Source organism: Furipterus horrens, unplaced genomic scaffold (genome assembly GCF_987537825.1).
Source record: "Furipterus horrens unplaced genomic scaffold, mFurHor1.1.pri manual_scaffold_7, whole genome shotgun sequence".
In the NCBI taxonomy this organism is placed as follows: Eukaryota; Metazoa; Chordata; class Mammalia; order Chiroptera; family Furipteridae; genus Furipterus; species Furipterus horrens.
The window spans coordinates 70,900,634-70,922,809 of NW_028327177.1; the positions used below are offsets into that span (position 1 = coordinate 70,900,634).

Consider the following 22,176-nt stretch of genomic DNA (forward strand, 5'->3'; position numbering starts at 1 on the left):
TTCTTTGTCTCTTACTATAGCCTTGGTTTTAACTATTTTGTTGAATATAAGTTCTGCTACCCCAGCTTTTTTTTCTTTCCATATGCATGAAATATTTTTTCCATCCCTTTATTTTTATTCTTCGTGTATCTTTTAATATGAAATGGGTCTCTTGGAGGCAGCATACATGTGGGTCTTCTTTTCTTCTCTATTCAGCTACCCTATGTCTTTGGTTGGAGGATTTAATCCATTTACATTTAAGGTGATTATTGATAGATACATATTTAGTGCCATTTTATCCTTAGATTATTTTCCTTTGTTTTTTTCCCTTTTCTTTTTCCTTTTCTTTTGTCTCCTTTTCTTTTCCTTTTCTTTTCTCTTCTTCTTCTTATAGCAAGTCCTTTAACATTTGTTGTAGTACTGGTTTGGTATTAACAAACTCCTTTAGTTTTGCTTGTCTGGGAAGTTCCTTTATTTCTTCTTCAATTTTAAATGATAGCCACCTGGGTAACGTAGCCTTGCTTGTAGATCTGTGCTTTTCAACACTTTGAATATTTCATGCCACTGCCTCTGACCTGAAAGGTTTCTGTTGAGAAATAAGATGACAGTCTAATTGGAGCTCCCTTGTATGTAACTACACGCTTTTCTCTTGTGGCTTTTAGGATTCTCTCATTGTCTTTAAGCCTTGTCATTTTAATTATGATGTGTCTTGGTGTAGGCCTCTTTGGATCCAGCTTATTTGGGACTCTCTGAACTTCCTGGACTTGTGTGACTTTTTCCTTCAGCAGATTAAGAAAGTTTTTGGTCATTATTTCTTCAAATATGTTCTCGATCCCTTGCCTGCTCTCTTCTCCTTCTGGTATTCCATGATGTAGATGTTGTTAAACTTCGCGTTGTCTAAAATGTTTCTTAAGTTCTCCTCATTTTTTAAAATTCCTTTTTCTTTCTGTTACTCTGCCTGGGTGTTTTTTACCTTGTCTTCCAAATCTCTGATTCGATCCTCTGCTTCATCTAACCTACTGTTTATTCTTTCCAGTGTATTATTTATTTCATATATTGCAGTCTTCATTTCTTTCTGGTCCTTTTTTGTTTTCTATGTCTTTTTTTTCAGGCTGTTGAGTGTTCTTATAATCATTACTCTAAACTCTGATAAATTGCTTGCCTCCAGTTCATCTAGTTCTTTGGAGTATTATCTTGTTCTTTTATTTGGGGTCTGTTTCTTTGTCTTCCCATTTTGGCTACTTCTCTGTATTTTCTACCTTAAACTGATCAGTGAAACAGCCTCAAGCTCCAATCAGCAGCCTGCCTTATAAATCACGGGGTGGGGCAGAGTATTTCCTTCTGGTGGGGTTATTGCTTCCCCTCATGCTGATGCCACTTGGAGGGGAGTGCTCTGCCTGAGAAAGATGGCTTCTGCAGTTTAGGGAGTGTCTCAGCATAGGGATCCTGGTGGCTGTTCCTTCAGTTCTGTCCCCAGAGTGACCAACCCCAGACTCTCCTCAAACTTCTGTAGTCTACTCTGCCCTCTCTCTTCCAGAGTCCAGGCTAAGTGGCTGCAAACAAAATTTTGTGTGTTGGCCCTCTTAAGAGGCTCCCTGAGTCTCCAGCCATCTCTCCCTTGCAGACAGAAACCCTGCTTCATTTCACAGTTGGATGTTATCTGGGTACCTTTCCTTCTCTGGTGCTGTAGTCTGTGGAACCCAGGTTGGGGTTTAGACTCCGCATTTCCCTGTGGGAACCCCCTGGCTGCTGAAATATCCCTTCAGGATTTTGCTGCCACTCATGGGAGTCCAGTCAGCCCTCTTGCATTTCCTCTGCACTCACTACCAGTCTTGTGGTGAAGTGGTTTCTTTTCTCTGTCTGAGGTCAAAAGGCTTCTCTCCAGCTAGTGTTCAGTTGGTTATTCAGGATGATTTTTTTTACAACTTAGTTGTATTTCCAGATTGTTCCTGGGAGGAGGTTAGTGTAGATTCCACTTACTCCTCCACTTTGTTGGATCTCTCCAGTGGGTTTTAAATGTGCCCATGCATACCTCGACTGGTGTAGCTCAGTGGGTTGGGTATTGTCCCACAAACCAAAAGGTCATTGGTTTGATTTCCGTTCAGGGCATGTGCCCGGATTGCAGGCCTCTCCCCTGGTCGGGGGCATGCAAGAGGCAACCAATCAGTGTTTCTCTGGCTGGCATGTTGATGTTTCTCTCCCTCTCTTACTCCCTCTTTTCCCCTCTGGCTAAAAATAAATAAAATCTTTAAATGTGTTCATGCATTTTAGAATCACTCCATCCTTATAGAATGGACTTAATGTTTCCACTTCTAATGACTTTTTAGAACCTTATACTCAACCTTTTTTCAAACCCATCATTTTCAAATTTACAAGATGAAGTGAAAAAACTCTTTGTATCACTTTCTACTTTTAACAGATTGTTTCCAGTAAGAAGCTGACTCGACCACTGGTGCTTAGAAGTGGTAGACCCGCGGGTAAAGGCAGCATCACGGTAACAAGATATTTGTCTTTTGCCTCAAAAGATTTATGTAGAGGGCTCACTGAAACTGTACAGTCTGGCATACTACAGCCATGCTTTATCATTTCATTTGAATGGCTCCTTCCTCTTGCCCTGCTTGAGAGTGATCGCAAATGGGAAACATGTGTGCCAAAAAAGAAAATCACACACAGACACATAAAATCCCTTTGAGTTTTTAAGTTGTCTATAGGGCCAGAAACAAGTTGGTGATATGCCTCACCCCCATGGAAGTGTAAATTCCCCACTTAGAAACTACTTAATCATCTCAATGGACCCACCTGCCTCTATGCAAAGCAAAGTCATCCTCTCAACATGACATTATTTCCAAGATGGATTTTATTCCCAATTGGTCTCACACTATGATATGGCAGGCAATTCTAATTTTTGTGCCCACAATCTGCCTGTCCTCCCAGCTATACTTGGCTAGCTGACGACTGGCCCTGGGCCAATGAATATATGCCTTATCCTGCTTTAGATCCCAAATTATATAATGCCACACTTTTAATGATCTTAACCTTCTGGATCTTGTGATAGTTTCTGACTAGCTCTGCGAATGGAAGGGTGGCGCCCTGAGATCCTTGTTTGAGGGTTATTGTCATCATGAAACTCATTTTCCTGAACAGCTCACCTAGGTTAAATTTCCTAAAGCATAAGAATGTTCAGTCTGTTGGGGGTGCTAACTTTTGTGGCGCAGAGAATAGAACATTGTGGGTAGTTACCTTCATTGCTTTTGGGCCCTTGACAGCTAATAGTTAAGTTGGATGAAAAATAGCGATGTGATATTTCAATCAATAATATTTTCTAGGTATGATTGCCTCACCTCTCAGGGTTTGGAGAGCTTAAGCTGGTGTTTGATGTTCTCCAGGTCTTTGATTTCTCACTGGAATCGGGAAATCTAGTTGGGCAATAGCATCTAAAAAGGAAGGGTGCATAATGCAGATTTAACCTAAAAAAAGGAGGTGCATAATGAGATTTAATCTAAAAAGAAAGTACATAATCAGATTTAATCTAAAAAAGGAAGGTGCAGAATGAGATTTAATCTAAAAAGAAAGGTAAATAATGAGATTCAGCATATCTTGGGAAAATATTTATTGCACATACATGAAAGTTATAATGATAAATCTCTTAAATGTACCATTTAGTTATTAACCATTTTAGAATTTATTTATATTAACATAGAGTTTATATACTATTAGGTAACAGAATATCAGTACTTCCTGAGTGTATCGGAATCCCTAAAACAAGCTTTCTTTCACGTACCTTATCTACTTGTAGATTTCAGCTGAAGAAATAAAGGATAACAGAGTGGTCTTGTTTGAAATGGAAGCAAGAAAACTGGATAATAAGGTGGGTAGGTGATGCAGACTTCAACAGGGATATGTTTTGTTTGCCACACATTGATTCCTGTTTGAGAAAATAATAATGCAGTTAACATGAGCTCCATAATCTGAGCATTGTTTGGAGTATTAGTTCCTTCCAAATACTGCTTTCCAGTGTGTGTGTCTGTGTGTCTATGTATGTCAGTGTGTATCTGTGAGTGTGTCTATATGTCTGTCTCTGACTATGTCTGCATGTTACTATGTTTGTTTGTGTGTATATCTGTGTCTCTGTGTATTTATGTGTGGGTAAGCAGAACTCATTTCCCTTTACCTCTTTCCTCTTGATATAACAATGGGTTTCTCTGCCTCAAAAGAAGAGTCAATACAAGCTTTAATGTTTTTGGAAAAGATGTAAGAGAGGGTTATTGGACTAAAGGAGAAAAGCAAAAATTTCATCCTTTATTAATTACAAAATTCCTCTTTGCATTCAGAAGTCAATATTTTAAATGAAGGATAAATGCATTATATAATAACATAACAGTGTAGTGTACGTGTGTTGGAATAATTCTTTGCATGCTTTTTATACTTTATTATCCAGTCATTGTTCTTCATCACTTACATTTCCTTGCAAATCAGTTTGCAAACATGTTAGGCTAGTAGGCAGGGACCTTTTGTTTTGGAAAATTTAAACATATGCAAAAATAGAATTTTTTTTTTTTTTTTAATTTCATATTCCCATCACCTATCTTCAACAGTTTTAAATCAGGACCAGTTTTGTTTCACCTCTATTCCTATTTTCTTTCCCTCCTCCCAGCCATCATATCATTTCATCTGTAAATATTCTGGTGTACGTCTAAAGATTCTTTAAAAAATATAATTAGTGCCCTGGCTGGTGTGGCTCTGTGGATTGAGCGCTGGCCTGCAAACCAAGGGTCGCCAGTTCGATTCCTAGTCAGAGCACACGCCTAGGTTGCGGGCCAGGCCCCCAGTTGGGAGCATGTGAGAGGCAACTGATCAATGTTTCTCTCCCTCTCTTTCTCCCTCTCCCCTTCTCCTCTCTCTAAGAATAAATAAATAAAATTATACATTTTAAAAAGCCATTTGAATTAAAATATATATATATATATATAATTGGTAAATGTGTCTCTTAAATCATTTTAATTTATAAATTTCCTCCTTCCTTTTCCTTTTTTCCTTCATCCCTCGCTTCCTTATTCCCTCTCTTGTTCATCCCTCTCTCCCTCCCATCCATTCTTTCATCCATCCATCCATCCTTCATGGAATTTATTCCACAAAGAAACTGACTATTCTGTCCTGTGTAAGTTTTCACAGTGTTTATGGCTGCTTAAATCCTTGCAGTGTCATGGAACTTGCTGTTCTCTCCCCCATTGTTTCTTGATTTCTATAAGCTGGTGATTGATTCTAGAGGTGTGATCTGATGGTATTTTGAATTGTTGGTAAGGCAGTTTCATGGATGGTGGCCCATAATTCATTCCTTCAGGAGGTCTGCATTGTCCAGTGTGTCTTTTGGGATAATTGTAACTACCTAGACATAACTGTTTTATTACGGGGCTACAAAATAGTGATATTCTCATGCCATCGTCGCTTCTTCATTTATCAGTGAGGATACTTCTGTAAAGGGACGTATTCTCCACACTGGGCACTTACTTACTTTGAGATACAGTTTGTACAGAAAAGGCAAGTTAAAATGCTTGATTTTTTCCTATATTTACCATTTTTTAGAATAAGTTGGTTCCCTGTTATTCTCTAAATGAAGGTTTTTTTGTGTGTGTTTGTTTATTTTTAGTATTGCTATGTACTCTATTGATTAATTCTTATTGATATTCAGAGTATCCCAACTTTGGCCTCTGGGGACCTCTTTAATTTGCCCTTGAAACCATCTGGACCACTCAGGGGTCTCTGATAGCTTCCTTGCCCTATGGGAGGACACACATTCCAGGCTCACTCCATCCAGTGTCTGCCCCAGGTTGGCACATGAAGTGGTGCCATACTGTATGTCAGTGGGAGCTGGCGCTTAGAGACCACAGGCAGGTGCTAGGGAGCTGTCTATTGTGGCTGCTGATTGTTTCTGTGGCTTCTCAGTCTGTAGTCAGATATAGCAAAGGTTTTCTTTCTTTTTTTTTTTTTTTGAAGAAAAACTAAATTACCTTTTGCCTCGTTATACTGGAGAGAGCAAAGTAAGTCACCAGCAGCTCTACAGGAGCCATCGGAGAAAACTTGGCCAAGGTTCTCATTCTTGCTGCGTCTGCTCAAACTGGGAGGTTTGATGAGACATATACAACTTCAACATGAGTCACTTGTGTTTCCATCAGTACGTGAAGGTATAGGCTTTATTCAAGTGAACTTCCTTGAATGGGTCATTTATGACATCTGCCTTACCACAGAAACCAATGCTAGCTAGCTCTTTGCACGAAAAGTAAAATTAAAAACCTTCCATTATGAGTGTTTTAATGTGAGAAAAAAGAAAAACTAAATTATAAGTTTATATAATTATTTCCAATTCAGATATAGAATTACAGGGTTTCACTTCTTTAATTTTATATTTATACCTGTTTTCTCTTATGCTGAAAATCTTGGTTCCTAAAGATATTAACATAATTGCTTATCTATTTTGTCTTATAAAGAAATAGTTTCAGAATAAAAATATCCAGGTTATAATTAAAATATTTTACTGGAAACAGTTTGAGCTTTCTTTGAAGTTTTTTGTCCTTTTGGGTTATACAGTCAAATTCTTTTGTTTTAAAGAATTAATTTTTCTCTAAATGGTTATGCTGTTACATTGACACATAGTTGAATTTTGCTTTTGACATAACTTCCTTTAAACATTTTTAAATTTAATATTGTTTTATAATCATATAAAAGATTTACATGGTTTCAAGGTCAAATCTATAAAACAAAGTATTTTCAAGAAACTTATCCTCTTTCCTTGTCTGCTGTTTTATCTTTCCATAGGTAATATATATATATATATTTAAGTTATATTTTATGGTTTAATCTTTCAATTTCCTATAAAAGCTAAGGTGTTTTGAAAAAAATATATGTGTATATGTATGTGTTTGTGTGTCTATGTGTACATATACATATATACGCATATGTACAAGAGGGGACCTAGAAAAACCTGGAATTATCTTCTGGAGGGTGGGCCCCTTAGTACAAGCTTTCTTTGCTAGGTGAGTGTCCTAGGAACCCATCAGTATCAGTGTACCAGCTGGCTGTTTTAAGAAGCTGCATTTGGCTTCAGTGAGTTTTTTTTGAAGACTCAATGCATTTGCTCATTTCATGATGGGCGACTTACAAGCGCACCTGCCCATACCACACTGAGTGTTCAGCAGTTTTTAACCAAAAAAAGGTCATGACCCCTGTGCCCCACCCTCCCTGTTCACCTGATCTCACCCCCAAGAGACTTTTTTGTTTCCCCAGATGAAAAAAGTCCTCAAAGGGAAATATTTTGCTGATGTAGAAGTGTTGAAACAAAAAACAGCAGAAGCTCTAAAAGGCATCAAAATAACGAGTTGAAAAACTGTTTTGAGCAGTGGAAAAAAACATCTCAGTAGGTTTATTACATCAAATGGAGAGTACTGTGAAGGTGACTAAAGTTTAAACATTTAAGAATAAATACACAACTGTTTATAAATAAATTCTGGGTTTTTTGGGTCCCCCCCCCTCATATATATGTGTGTATCTATCAATCGAGATACATGTGCATGTATGTCTGTCTGTATTGTATTTGTATTTGCACTTATTTGTCCCCACCCCAGCCTTTTGGTAAGTGTATCATACCATATGCACACTTTCCTCCACCTTCATTTTTTCATGTAACATATTTGGAGGTCTGGGTCAGGGACTTTTAAAATTCTTATTTTAGTTCTGTTAACTTAATGAATTTTCAAACAAGGTCTGTTTTCTTACCTTCAAAATGGTAATAATGATATTTGGTCTTTGTCATAGGTTTATTTCTATGGTGAGACAGGGCAGGTTAGTGTGTTTTTGGAAAGTTAACTTTTCTGTATAATGCCATTATTAGTTTTACAGTATAAAATGGGGCATAAGGAGGTTTATTACATTTATTTAATGATTCTTCTTAGAGATGAGGTTAAATTTTAGTTCTTCCTAGTCCTTGTGTTTGTATTTTTGACAGTAACAACTATGTTTCCTGCTTGGCAGTAAAGTATACTAAGTAGGGAAATTCTATCTTAGTTCTTACTTTAGTACTGAGGTTAATTCAGGACTCAGAAGTCTTCAGGTGAAAGACATAGCTGCATGTATGACTAGAGTTAACAGGTGTCCTTTCATTTTGAAAAATAGTAAATAATGTATTCTAAGGAGTATGGAAATTTCCAAATGAAGATAAATGAAAATGAAAAAAATAAACATCCATAATCTCACTACTTGAGTTAACCTATTGGAGTAATTTGTACATCCTTCTAGAATTTGATGTGTGTGTGTGTGTGTGTGTGTGTGTGTGTGTGTGTCTTGAGGGTGGTGTATAAGAGTACTGTGGGAAATTACAGAGGAAAAAGATGTACGTTTTGCCCTTGAAATAATTCTTTTGCACACTCCACATATTTACCTCTGCTCTCTTGTGTGTGTAATTGGTCATAGAAGAATAAGATATGGAGTCAAGATTCAGATCCATCAACAGTTAGATATGTGATCTTAGAAATCATTTAAGCCCTCTGAATCCATTTTATTGCTGGTCTATCAGAGAGTTGGCATGACTAGTGTTTGTGATATTTCTTACATAAAAACTACCCACTACTATGTGAATGAACAATGTTAATAATGAAAACAGCCCAAAATATATTATATTGATGGGTCGTATTGATCACTATTGTTTAAAGCCATCAAGTTTTTTGAGAAGTAAGGATTAGGAGCATATATCAGAAATAGCATCACATTTTCTGGTAGATGTCAAAAAGTCTGTGAGGAGGGAGATGGGTTTGCATTTACTACGGTACTCTACTCTGGGTATCTACTCTGGGGGACAGACTTCAGGTGTTATTAACATGTAATAGGCATAAAGTAGTTTAAAGGAGAATAATTGCTTTTTCTTTTTAATGTAGGACCTATTTGGAAAGTCAGATCCATATTTGGAATTCCACAAGCAGACATCTGATGGAAGCTGGCTCATGGTTCATCGAACAGAGGTGAACATCTGAATTTGAAAAGTAGGGTTGAGGTTTCCTTCAGAATAGTAGTAATTATTATTTTTTAAATTATGTTTCTATAAAGATATCTGAGTTCAGACATATATAGCCAGAGACACAAGGTCAACATGCTGACTTTTTTCTTTTAACAAGGAGGTGTTACTCTGCCTGATAATTAGTGAAGTTTTTATTTTGAAAAATTTAAAGCCCTATGAAGAGCACTAAAATGTATTCCTGTATATTTTTACCTTCTCTCACACACATGCACACACAGACTCACACACCTGCACATAGGTACTTCCCTTTTGAAGAGCCCGATGTAGGCTGTAGACAACTTTTCACTTTTAAACAGCAGAGCAGGAATTTCTCGAGAACAGCGGCATTCTTCTACCCCACCACATCTGAAAGAGTTCACATGGTTTATAACAGTGTCTTCAGATCTTCCCAGCTGTCCCACATGTTTATATGCGTATTGTTTTGTTTTGTCTGGGGTCAATCAAAGCCCCCATTTTGCATTTGGTATTATGTTTCCAGTATAAAACTTTTTTCTGCCTTCCTACACCTCCCTGCCATCAAATCTCTTGAATAATCAAGACCAGTATGTCCAGCTGTCCAACACTGGAGTCTTGTGTTTCCTCACAGCTAGATCCTGCTCAGATGTGGCCATCAGGACTACTCTGTGTATCTCTTGCTGTACACCAGCAGGGGACCCACAGTGTCAGGTTGCCTGATACTGATGATGCCTACCTTGCCCATGTGGTTATGCTGGTAACCACCCCTTTGTAATCAATAGGTGGTCTGTGGTGTGGCACTTTGAGGCTGTTCTCCCACATTTCACCCACTGGTTTTAGCATCTACTCATGATCCATGCCTGAACCAGTTATTATATCGGGTTATAACATAGTGATTCTTTCCTGTATCTTCTGTCCCTTCCTGCATATTAACAGATACCCCTCTCTCACTTTCTCCTTTACTTTTAGTGTCATTGTGGACTCATGGATTATTATAACATAGTGTGTTCATTATTTATAATTCATTACTGTCAGAGTTTTTGCTGCTCAATTTAATCCAAATTTGACTGGAGGAGTGCCTTCAAATGGCTCCTGACTTCTTTTAACCTGACTTCTAGTCTTTAAGCATTCTCTTATTTTACATTATAGTCTCAGTTCACCCTCTGCTTCTCCTGTGCCAGGTCTGGATCAACCCATTTCTCTGAAGCAACCCTATTCCTTTCAGAAGGTGGTGGTAGTTAGATGTCAAGATCTAAGGGCTACACATATTCCTTGATACTGGAACATCATAACATTTAGGCCTATTCAATGGACTCAGCTGGGAAACATGTATATTTGCTTATATCTATTTATTATGTATATGTGTTTTACAAAATTTAATTATGAACTTAAGACTATTTCTTTGATCAAATCTAAGTCAGCACAGGTCTTTCTCAGACTTCATTATTTCATATTTGAGTCCTCTGTACCCTGCATTGGAAACCCTGGTTTCTGACACAAGGATACCTTGTTATGAGTGGATGTTTTCCCCAAGTAGTTTTTCTCTTTCCTTAGCATGTATCACAACTAGACAGACTGTCACATTTTTCATGTAACAGTTGTATATTGGCCCAGCTAGTTTCTCAGTAAAAAAGTTGAGTGGTCAAAGAGGTGAAAGGTGATTGGTTAGAGCACAGCAAGAATCTGGGAGAGGTAAGAACAGGATGCTAATGAACTGAGTGCTTTCCTAATTTGTCTTTGAATCTCCATTTTTATAGGTTATTAAAAACAACCTGAATCCTGTTTGGAGGCCTTTTAAAATCTCTCTCAATTCCCTGTGCTATGGAGATATGGATAAAACTATTAAGGTATTTTGAAATTATTTATACAGACAAACTCATCTCTTTTGTAAAATTGATTGATTTGATAGTATTTAAAGAAAGTACATGATACAAGAGACCTGTAGGATTCAGTTTTGTTCAGATTTAGGAATACTAAAGTAGAAATGTCTCTGATAGGTATAGTTTGAAGAGTCAACATGTTTGACTGATCTGTTGACCTTATGCTGAATCAAGCATAGAGATTTTTATTTTACTCTTAATTTTTACTCTTATTTTTTAAATGAAATGTCTAATTTAAATTTTTCTGCCTTTTAAAAAGATTCCTTTCCTCCATGAGTAGGACCTTTAACCATCCTCTTTGCTTTTGGTGTGTCCCTTGAGGATAAAGCAGATGTTGCTCCCAGCACAGCAGAGAATGAAGAGTGGTGGTATTTTTGTTGCTTATTTCCAGAGCAAAATACAATCACTGGAAATGTTTAGATGGCTTCAGTTTTCAAGGATCAAGGAGGCAGAGTGGCAACAGGGAGCAGCAGCATATGTCTAAGAATTTTTTTAAGTGTTCCTATTTATAACCATTTATCAAAAAATATATTATTTTAAAGATATTTTTATAACTAGAGTCACTTGTTGACATAAGATTCCAGATAGAAGCCTTTTCTTATGTTCTAATATCAGCAAACTGAGATGGATTTTTTATTTTGTTTTAGTTTTTTGTAATGAATATGGTGAAAACAGGGAGGCTGATGACATGGAACAAGTAGAGGATTGAGAATCAGGCCACAGTCCAAGTCTTGATTCAGTCCTTTAAGCAGCTAAGGGGTCTTGGGCTGTTCATCTAATATCTTCACTTATTATAATAGAGAAAATAATATCTACACTACAAAAAAAAAGTGAGGATTAAATTAGCAAAAATGAAAGTTTTATAAACTTTTAAACACAGTACAGATGCTGTTATTATTGAAAACTGCAGATAACTAAAAAATAATGTCAGTATAAGTTGTATGATATTTCCAACAGCAGTGAAAAGTTAGCTTCTGGGTGGGGTGAAGAACAAGCTTTCCTCTACTCTCAAGGTTATTTTGGCTGGTCTAACATTCAAATAGACAGAAGATAAATTAACAAGAGAAACTGACCAAATTTAATTGCATACATATGTAGGGGATCCCCTCCTACATGAGAGAGTCAGAGGCACAAAGGGAAACAGGTCTAGAAGACATTCTGAGCTAAAGAGGATGTAAGACACCTTGGGACTTCAGAAGGTTATTGAGGGATAGTACATGTTCAGTGATGATTAGTTTGCCCTGTCATATAGACAGGTTAAAAGTCATTTCTGATGATAACTGTTATCATGGGCCAGGCTCCTAATTTAAATTCTTCTAGATAGTTAAGGGGGAAGCAGACATTTTTCTTGAGCCCACAGAGTCTCAGTTGCCTTTAGCTCAAAATAATCTACACTCCATTGAAGCACATACAGTACAAAATAAATAGTAGAAAAGTAACTTAAAAAATTACATTTGAGAACATTTAAGATCTTGCTCCACGGCCTGTGTCGTCAGTTTGGTTCAAGTAAACTTCTATAAAAACTCAAAAAAATTTACTTTTTATTATTATACTAAATGTAGAGCTTTTGCTTTTCACATTAAAACTAGTAAGTTGAAACTTCATTAGATCTGAGAAGCAAGAGAGGCTGTGAAAAATATTTCTAAATCAAAACTATTTGATTGTTTGTAATGTTAACAGTGAAACAATGTTTTTTAAACTTTTTCTGCACACAATGGCTTGCATACAGGGCTATTTTATTATAGTAAGTAAACTGGTTTCCTAAGCTTACTCTGATGAATGCTTTCCATTTGTAAAAGTTTCTTGGTTTGTTTTAATGACATACAACTTGGTTTGCCACATCATCACTGTTTGTATCTCTTTGCAATATCAGGAAGTCATACATCTGTGATTCTCCTGATGTTTAGAAACTGCTTAGAGATGTATAAAGAGTTATGAAGCAGAGGACAGAGTTAACCGTCACCAGCAGTTTCTTCGCTGCAGTGTGAATGTGCACTTTAGCATGTATTATCATTGTCGTAACATCCAATGACTGAGAGAAATAATCACGCATGCTGCTACCCTGCCTGAAATGGGAATGCCGTAGTGGGTGTGGTATTGTATGGTGTGTGCGTTCTTTATAAATATACATGTGCACAGATGTATATATGCATGTGTTTCAGTTTCACAAACACCATGATACTGTTGTTTAAAGCAGACAGTGGTCATAATTTTTGAATTCTTGAGAAGAGAAATTAAATGACTAGTCATTACATCATTCCCTGTATCTGAACATATGCCAGCATTATAAAGGTCACAGTTTACTTTAGCACCAAAAATTTGCCTTCAGTGCGGCAATATAGTGAGTTATCGGAAATTACAATTGAAAACTGTTTTTACATTCCCTGAAGTTTCAGTTAGACTAAACATATGAATAGTATTAGCTTTCATAAGCTTTGTTTAAATAAAATCTTGGCATTATCCAAGCTTGATTTTGCCTTAGGTATAAATTGTAGTTTCCTGAATGCAAATTTAAAATGTACAGTTCTGTTGTCCATAAATGTAAAAAAAAAAGAAAAACTATTAAAATTTAAGTATTAAAATATTAAGATTTTTTTTTACTTTATCTTATTTTAGTTCATCTAAAAAAAATTAAGATCATTATGTTTCTTTCCCTGACACTAAAGAGTCAGATAAAGGGCTTTGGGTTTAAAAGTTGAGCATCACACATACAGGGCGAGAGTCAGCTCTCAGGATTGGTCAGTGACCAAAGTGCTTTCAACAAATGAAAGCTCTTAACAGTTACTCAGACCTTATTTGTTTCTATTCATTGATAAATATTTAGTCTTTCTGAATACAAATAAAGAAAAGAAAGACTTCCTGTTATGATAAGTACCTGATTCTCTTCTCATAGAAATGAGAAGAAAAAAATCACTCTGTCAGGTGAGATGTATAAATCCTGAAACTTATGGTGAGGCTTGTGAAATTTGTTAATTTCATGCTATGAAATGCTGTGAGCACTTTAGCTTGGTGGTTAATATAATTCTGTAAAGGATGTTAACAAGATGGCATGGGGTCAATGCCAACAGCTTCTTAGATACAGGCTTGTATCGGCAGTCACGTTTTCTAGAAGGATTTGAGTGTCCTTAGCTCAGCTTTCCTTTAACTATGTTGGAACAAGACATGTCTTCCAAGACTGTTTAATTCCTCTGGCTACCTCACAAGTCTTATAGTTAATGTGTGCAGTACACATAATAAAGGTTTGCAGAAATTAGATTGTTTTGAAATTAAAAGCACTAAGAAGATATTGGTTATTCATTGTTCACCATGAACACCTTTGCTTGCTAACAGCTTACACCACCTTAAGCCTCTCATTGGAACAGATAATTCAGGTATTCTTGTGAATGTCCACCTGGCACCAGACTGCATGAGAATCACACATTCACCCCTGTGCTGTTGCCTTTGAGACAGAGCATGCACTGAGTGAGAGCTGCTGCTGATGCTGGACTCCACCCGCTTTATGTGGGATCAGAGACTTCTCAAGTGGTTCAGTACTTTTCTCCCCCCAATTTTTTTTCTTTTAATTATGATGTGTCTTGGTGTGGTCCTTTTTGGGTCTAGCTTGTTGGGGCCTCTCTGTGCTTCCTGGACTTGTATGTCTATTTCCTTCACCAAATTTGGGGAGTTTTCCTTCATTATTTTCTCATAAGTTTTCAATTTCTTGCTCTTCCTCTTATCCTTCTGTCACCCCTATGGTTCAGCTGTTGGCACGTTTAAAGTTGTCCCAGAGTTTCATAAGCCTCTCCTCATTTTTTCAATTCTTGTTTCCTCATTCTGTAGTGGTTGACTATTTTTTTCTTCCTTATGTTCCAAATCATTGATTTGAACCTTGGTTTTCTTCCCTTTACTATTGGTTTTGTGTGGATTTTCCTTCATTTCATTTAGCATAGTCTTCACTTCTTTCTTTAGGCATCTGCTGTACTTAAGCATATCTGTCAAGCCTGTGAGCATCTTTATCACCAGTGTTTTGAATTCTGCATCTGTTAGGTTGGCTATCTCCTCGTCGCTTAGTTCTCCCACTAGAACTTCGATCTATTCCCCCTTTTGGGCCATACTTCTCTGTCTCATCTTGACAGGCTCCTGTGTTTGTTTGCTTCTCTGTCTTAGGTAGAGCTGTCACTCCTATTACGTTGTAAGGGGTGGAGCCTAGATATTTGTCAGTACAGGTGACCCCAAATTTTCTTTTTTTGTTTTTTTTGTAGTCTGATCCTCAGAGTGGTGTTACCTGACTTTATCATGTCTAACCCTCATGTAAGCATCTAGCCTTGACAGATGGCAGGATGAAACACTATTTCCATTATTTTAAGTCATCTAGAATTTCATTATGCCTTCCAGCTTCCTCTCTTCCTCCAGATAATGGCTTTTAGCCATTGATCAGTGATAACAAGATAAAGAAGTGAATGAGGAAGAGGTGTAGTTCCATTTTTATTTTATCAGCACTTATAAAGGACATGATAGAGGAATTGGAAACTACCTAACGTGGAAAAACAAACAGTGCTTGTTTTTCTTCTGCCTGTGATCTGCCCTGGAACCCATCCCAGGGATGCCTGGGTTTGGAAGGGTTCTAGGAGGTCAGTTCCTACCTCTCCACGGAGAACTGCACACTAAATATTTTTACTTACTTGAATGAGAAAGGCACTTCTTGGTAAGCCCCACTGGTTGCAGCCAATACTTTTTAACACAAATATGTTGATTTTTATATATATTTTTTGTCACGCTTAATTCTAGGTAGAGTGCTATGATTATGATAATGATGGGTCACATGATCTCATTGGGACATTTCAAACCACCATGACCAAACTGAAAGAGGCTTCCAGGAACTCACCTGTAAGTTGCATTTTTATTGTTTCAAAATACCTGATAGTTTGACCGTACAGTTAGTATTTCATTTTTACCCTTGGCATAGCAAATGTGTACCACTCTTTTACTCTATACTATATAATGCTCGGAAATCTAGATTTTATTTGTTTAGTAATCAGATGACCCAAAATTTATACTTGGGGTGTGAGTTTACATAAGATTTAGAGATTTTATTCTCTTGGCTACAGACAACATACATGGTTTGATTGAAAACTCTTAGTTTTAAAGCATTTGGCATTTCATTAGTCACAATAATTAATATCCACAGCACTGGACAAATACCTGGGTTTGAACTGCGTATACTTTTAGCCTGCCTCTGGCTCTTCTCTCTGACTTGTCCTTACACATGGGATGGATGAAAGCACAGATGGTACTTCAAGTGAGGGAATATGGAGCTGCCATATAATGGCTCTAATTATGTTAAGATAATGTTATAATCAAACAAAAACATGGGTTCAGCGGCCTGTTGCCACAAAAGCCAAACTTGTGAGGCAGATGCTGGTGCAAAAGGAAAAAAAGTTTTATGCAGATGCTGCGCAAGCTGGGAAAATGGCAGCCTCCCATCTCAAAACTCATCTCCTCAGCAAAACCAAGACAAAAACCAGTGTCCAGAGTTCCTGTTCCAATTTAAAGTACAGCCCTTTGGAGCCCACAGATGGCTGCTATATGGTCCCCATCCAGGTAGCTTAGCTTATTCCCAGTTGCTATTCATTTTAGGCTCCCTCCTGGAGCCTGTGTGTAGAGCCTGCACTGCCATGGGCCCTGTGGCTGCTAGGGCCACAAGGGTGCATACTCCCTGGAGAGCATGCATATTCGTGGGCCAGAACATCACCAGGTGGGCAAGAGAGAGATTCCCTCCTGGAAGCCTTAGCAGCCGTGTGGCCCAAGAAGGGAACAGGCAGGTGCACTGTGCAAGTCCAGGTCATGCGCAAACGAGAGTGAGTCCTCAAGTCACGAGCAAGAGAGAACCTCTTCATTCCCCTGGGATTATATTAGCTTGCGTGTGGGGTGGACCAGGTGCTTTCTCAAAATGACCAGTCAGCTTCCTAAACTTTTGTGCACTTTGGGTAGGTCCACCTCCCAACCAATTTCTTCTTTTCCCAGGCTAGACTAGCCGGCCTTTTTGGTCCAGCATTTCTCCCTGCACTATTTTGACTTCTGTGGCACATGTGTCTGCCTTCCCCTGGTACCATACCCCATCTGGTCGTGGCAGGGAAGGGCTTTTTCTCTATCCAATTATTTTGCAATCTTTTTGCACATTTGGGCCCTATCCATTGATATTTCTAGCTTTCCGTGCAAAGTGTAAGAACCTCCCCCTGGCACCATCTTGGCCATTGGGGGAGACTCCCTGGCACTCTGGAGAAACTGTCTACGGGTAACAGTGTGTCTGCCTTCACTGCATTTACTTTATTGTTTAGCATCCCAACATACTTCTAAGAGTGCCTCTGACACTTTTGTCTCTAAACCAGTGTGGTTAAATATTGTTCCAGAGAATTTTTAGAGTAAAACTTATAAATTGCTTTCATCTTATTTACCTTTCTAGTTTGAATGAGATAGGTGTTTATGCTCTTTATAACTTAGAATAATATGAATCTTTATTAGCTGCTTAGAGACCTAACACATGTTCATGTTTTATATATACTGCATTTGCTTTTGAAAATGCAGCCATGGGGTTTCACAGGGAAGAGGTTGTGGCCAGGTGAAAAAGTCTGTTTCACCAAGTCATGTAGGTAATGTGATCTAAAAGAAGATGCTGAGAGGCTTTGATTAAAACTTAAAAACTAAATGAATAAATAAAACTTATGAACCATTTGGTTTAACTAATAGGGAGAAATGAATTTTAAACAAACATAGAGGGGCTAGAATTTTCAGTGCGTCACATAGAGTCTCCGTCTGTCCCTGCTCTCAGTTACACAGCTCAGGTATTAGAAGCAGCCAGTACAGAGATGCTGGTGGGATGGAGAAGAAGCTTTTCAAATCCCACTTACGGTTTCAATGGAAACATTGACTTGGCTTTGAGTTAGCAGACTTTGAATTAAAACAGCAGCAAAATTCAGCTGCAAATGTTCTATTTCAAAAAAAAATTTAATGGTAGAACTAATGGAAAATGGTGCAAACCTGAACACTTAAAGCAAAGCAGACCTCAGAAAGGAACTAAATATGAGGAGTGGTCTGGATTAATATTTCACTGGGATTAGTTCATTATTTTCCAGAATCAGTAAGTGACCTGCTTTTAGAAGATAATGAGCTAACAATGACTTGTACAGTACTTTATGGACCATGTAAAGTTTTTCTAAATCCAGCTACCTTGTGACAAATGAGGCTTTTAATGTTGCTGCGGTGACGGGCTTACTCCTATTCTTTAAAGGCAGGGCTCTGTTCTCAGTGCCTGGGATAGCGCCTGCCTTTGGTGGAGTGTGAGTATGTGAAGTAATGCAGCCTTTGACCAGTGAAAATTCTATTTAGAGCATTTCTGCATCTGAAATGTTCAGTAATTAGTATTTATGATGTTGACTGACACTCTGGCAAGATCTGAAACCCTCAAAAAATGTAACATACTTTTGTTTTATATTGTATCAAAATGTACTTTTTAATGTTTGATTTTTAGAAAATTAGTAATATATAAGTTGCTTTCTATTAACCAGAAGAGGTGACTCATCAAAATATTCATTAAATATCCCTTATGTACTTATTATTAGGTAAGGTAAGACAGTAAGAATTTGAAGTATAAATTGGAGGTCATTATATTTCTAGTTATGAAGAAAATTAATGAAATAATTGAGAATAATACAAAGTATGTAAGTCAGTTTTATATGACTGTAGAAGTTTAAAGAGATGGGTGAAGATCAGAGAAGACCAGAACAGAGGAGGACATGAGCCAACCCTTATGGGTGGACAGGAAGTGGGAAGGAAGACTGGTCTGTCTGGGGAAGGAAGTATACTGAGGACAGCATTGAATCTATTTGTAATACACATTCCTAGTGGAAAGAGATGGTGTATTTTATCATAGAATTGGGCTTTATGTATCTCTGTTTTCTAATGGTAGGTTTTGTTCTTTTCTAAGCAGCATGTTTTTGTTCTCTATGAGAGTAACAACTGGGAGTATAGTATTTTAGTTGCTTTATGTAAAGAACAAGATTATTAGCAGATTTGCAAGGAAATTTATGTTTACAAACTATTTTAAAAGGTATATAATTTTAGAAGTGTCTTTTGCATACTTAGTGTATTATGCCATTGTTTCAGAGTTGTATTTTGCAATACACCTACATTAGAGGGTGGTTTGATTCCAAGAGGAAAAAGTCATTCATTTAAATTCACGTTGACATTTGTAATATCACTAGTGAGAACAAACATTTTGTCTTTTCTTATTACAGATTGAATTTGAATGCATAAATGAAAAAAAGAGACAGAAGAAGAAAAGCTACAAGAACTCGGGTGTCATCAGTGTGAAGAAGTGTGAGGTCAGTTGACCCTGACCACTTTTCATGTAATGAGGCCCAATTTCCAGTTATTTTATCAGTATGGTACATCAAACACACACCTGCATCTGGGGCAGCTCAGAATCACATGAGCATCTGGGCACATTAGGGGAAAGGATAGAATAGGAAATAGTAAAGAAGTCTTTCAAGTAACTTTGCTACCAAGGTTTGACAACGTTTTAGCAAAGAACAGGATGTTAAGGTTTTTTGTTAACTTTAGGAAATGTGAGGCCCCATGATATTTTCCCACTGCATTGACAGGAATGTTATTAATTGTGGGGAGGGGCAGTCCAAGAGATTTCTTATTAAAAAAATTGGGCTTTTTAAAAAAATCTTGATTATTATGCTTATTAAAGCTCTCAATACATTAGATTCATTATCACTTTCTTTTTTTTAAAGTATATTATATTGATTCTGCTGTTACAGTTGTCCTCAAAATATTTTTCTCTTTGCTCCCCTCTGCCCAGTACCCCACTTCCCTCCAGCAATCCTACCCCCCATAGTTCAAGTCCATGGGTCATGGATCTAAGTTCTTTGGCTTCACCCTTTCCTATACTGTTCTTAACATCCCCCTATTTTGTACCTACCAATTATGCTTCTTAATCCCTGCACCGTTTCCCCCTCATTGCTAGTTTTTAAAATGTAAAGTGAGTGTATTTCAAATTTGGCCATTATTATTCTAATCCAAACATTGCTCTAATTATCTTGAAGTAAAATCCAATTCATAATATAGGACAGGGGCGTTAAACTTAAGTGCAGGGGTGGTTTCCAAGTGTTTATGTCAATTCTGTTCAGTTCATAAACTGTTAAAAAAATTTGCCAGTGAGCTCTTTGTTTCTCTTGTGCAAGAGGAGAGTCTGCATCTTAACCGTTGTTGTTTGATTTTAGATTACAGTGGAATGCACATTCCTTGACTATATTATGGGAGGATGTCAGCTGAATTTTACTGTAAGTAACTCACTGAATTTTTTAGTCAGTTTTGCAGGAAGAACACTTCCATTTTGCAGTGTCCTTTGTCTTCCTTCAAATCAGACTTTGTGATGAAATTGTGTGTGTGTGAGATCTCCCTTAGACAGGTGGTCTGGGTACATCCTGAAGCTTTCATCTGTGTTAGTCAGATCTGTTCCTTCTTTCTGACAGAAAGCAAATTATCTACAAAGCAGTGATTATCCTGTAGTAAGTTTTAATAATAAAAACAGACATACAAAAACAAGTCCTGCGTCTGAAGTCATGGCTGTAATAATTCACGATTTAAGGCATCTAGCAAATGGGAATGGCAGGTTGTTTGATTCTGTGGCTCGAATTATTTGACTAGAAATACCTGTGGTCTCAGGTGTTTGTGAGGAAACAGTGGCAGTCTTCAAGATGAATGTTTGTGTGTCATCTTCTGGATGTTCTCCTGGATGTCAGTGTGTATACATCTTACTTTCACTAGTAAGGGCTGCAATTGTTACTTGCAGGTGGGTGTGGACTTCACTGGCTCCAATGGTGACCCACGATCCTCTGACTCCCTTCATTACATCAGCCCCAATGGTGTGAATGAGTATTTGACCGCCATCTGGTCTGTGGGACTGGTCATTCAAGATTATGATGCGTGAGTATGACTTGTTTTCATCACTCCTGGGAGGAGCACTTTTTGTCTTTGCTTGCTCTCTGATCCAGTTGGGGAGATAAGACTGCTGGGGGAGTGTCTTTCTCTTACCTTGTCTTTCTCTTTGTGGCAGTCATAGTTTTTACCTTTGACCTTCACTTACAGTCTGTGGTTATTTCAATTTATTGTATTATGTATAATGTGCTTATTTAACAGCTGACTACAGTCAGAAGACTCTTGTTTCTTTGACCTACTCTCCTTGAGGTTTACTCACTAGGGAAAAGTTTTTTGTGTTTTAAAATCCAGACGACACATTCTGTAAACACTCATAGACACTAGTTCTTAACATATCTATTTCCTTGGCATAGTAAAATCATCTTCTTAATGGTGACTTTGAACAAGTGTCAAAGGCTAACTTGACCTAATTGCTATAAAATACTTTGACTGAATTCTCAATGGATGGATTCGAAATGGATTTAAATAGGACCGTTTGAAGGTTTACTAAATAATAGAAAAAAAAGTGCATTAATAATTTTTTGTTTTGGATCTATTAGGGCACAGTATAAAATTTCACTTGTTTTACCTTTTACTTTATGATAAAAGCCTTTACTTATTGAATAGCTTTTCATTAATCTGTTATGATATTTAAGGAGGTGGCTTTTTCAGGTAAATGCAAACAAACCTGAAGAGAAGATGGCAATCCCAGTACTAGCCTTGTAGCATTTAAGGCAGAACTCATAAAAACAGTAAAAAATTACTTATAGAGCTCTTTGTTGTGTAATCCAAAATGAAAATAAAACCATGGACATGATTAATAACAGAGCATAAAATACTTCCATTAAAAATAGAAGTATAATAAAAATTTCAAAGGGACATAGTCAAAATGTTACTCTATATATAAAGAGTAAAACATTCACAGGGTTACTCTCTCAGAATGCCACCTGAAAGTTAACAAGAAAGGGAGAACTAAAGAGAATTTACCATGTGGAAGTTTAAAGATTCTTAGATGGTTCTAAGATCAAAGATAAGACTGAAGTGTGATGTTAGGCTCTCTAGAAATAGAGGGTAATGAGAAGACTGTACATGGTGCCATCTTTATGCAAGAGAATTTCTGGTTTACATGCTTTTATTTTTAAACAAGAATTGAATATAAATGAACTAGGTTTTCAATAAAATAAAATTCAAAAACAGGAAGAAAAAATAAAGACATCTTCATAATAGTACAATTCCATGCACGTGTCAGCTAGTAAGTGTTGGGGATGACTTGTGCTTTGTACATGGTATTCATCTAATTGCATCCTTGCAGGGAGACGGGTACTCTTGTCGCCT

General features: G+C 37.2%; 1 protein-coding gene across 4 annotated transcripts in view; it reads left to right on the forward strand.

Moving 5' to 3' along the window:
* The window catches only part of CPNE3 (copine 3), an 89,799-nt gene that overhangs the window by 20,633 nt on the left and 46,990 nt on the right, over positions 1-22,176 (forward strand). For all 4 annotated transcript variants that reach the window (XM_090283810.1, XM_090283811.1, XM_090283809.1 and 1 more), the window contains 8 exons: positions 2,399-2,473; positions 3,776-3,847; positions 8,904-8,987; positions 10,756-10,845; positions 15,646-15,744; positions 19,152-19,238; positions 20,145-20,204; positions 20,717-20,850. In XM_090283810.1, coding sequence (XP_090139936.1) covers positions 2,399-2,473; positions 3,776-3,847; positions 8,904-8,987; positions 10,756-10,845; positions 15,646-15,744; positions 19,152-19,238; positions 20,145-20,204; positions 20,717-20,850 — 701 coding nt within the window. The remainder of the gene's footprint in view (positions 1-2,398; positions 2,474-3,775; positions 3,848-8,903; positions 8,988-10,755; positions 10,846-15,645; positions 15,745-19,151; positions 19,239-20,144; positions 20,205-20,716; positions 20,851-22,176) is intronic.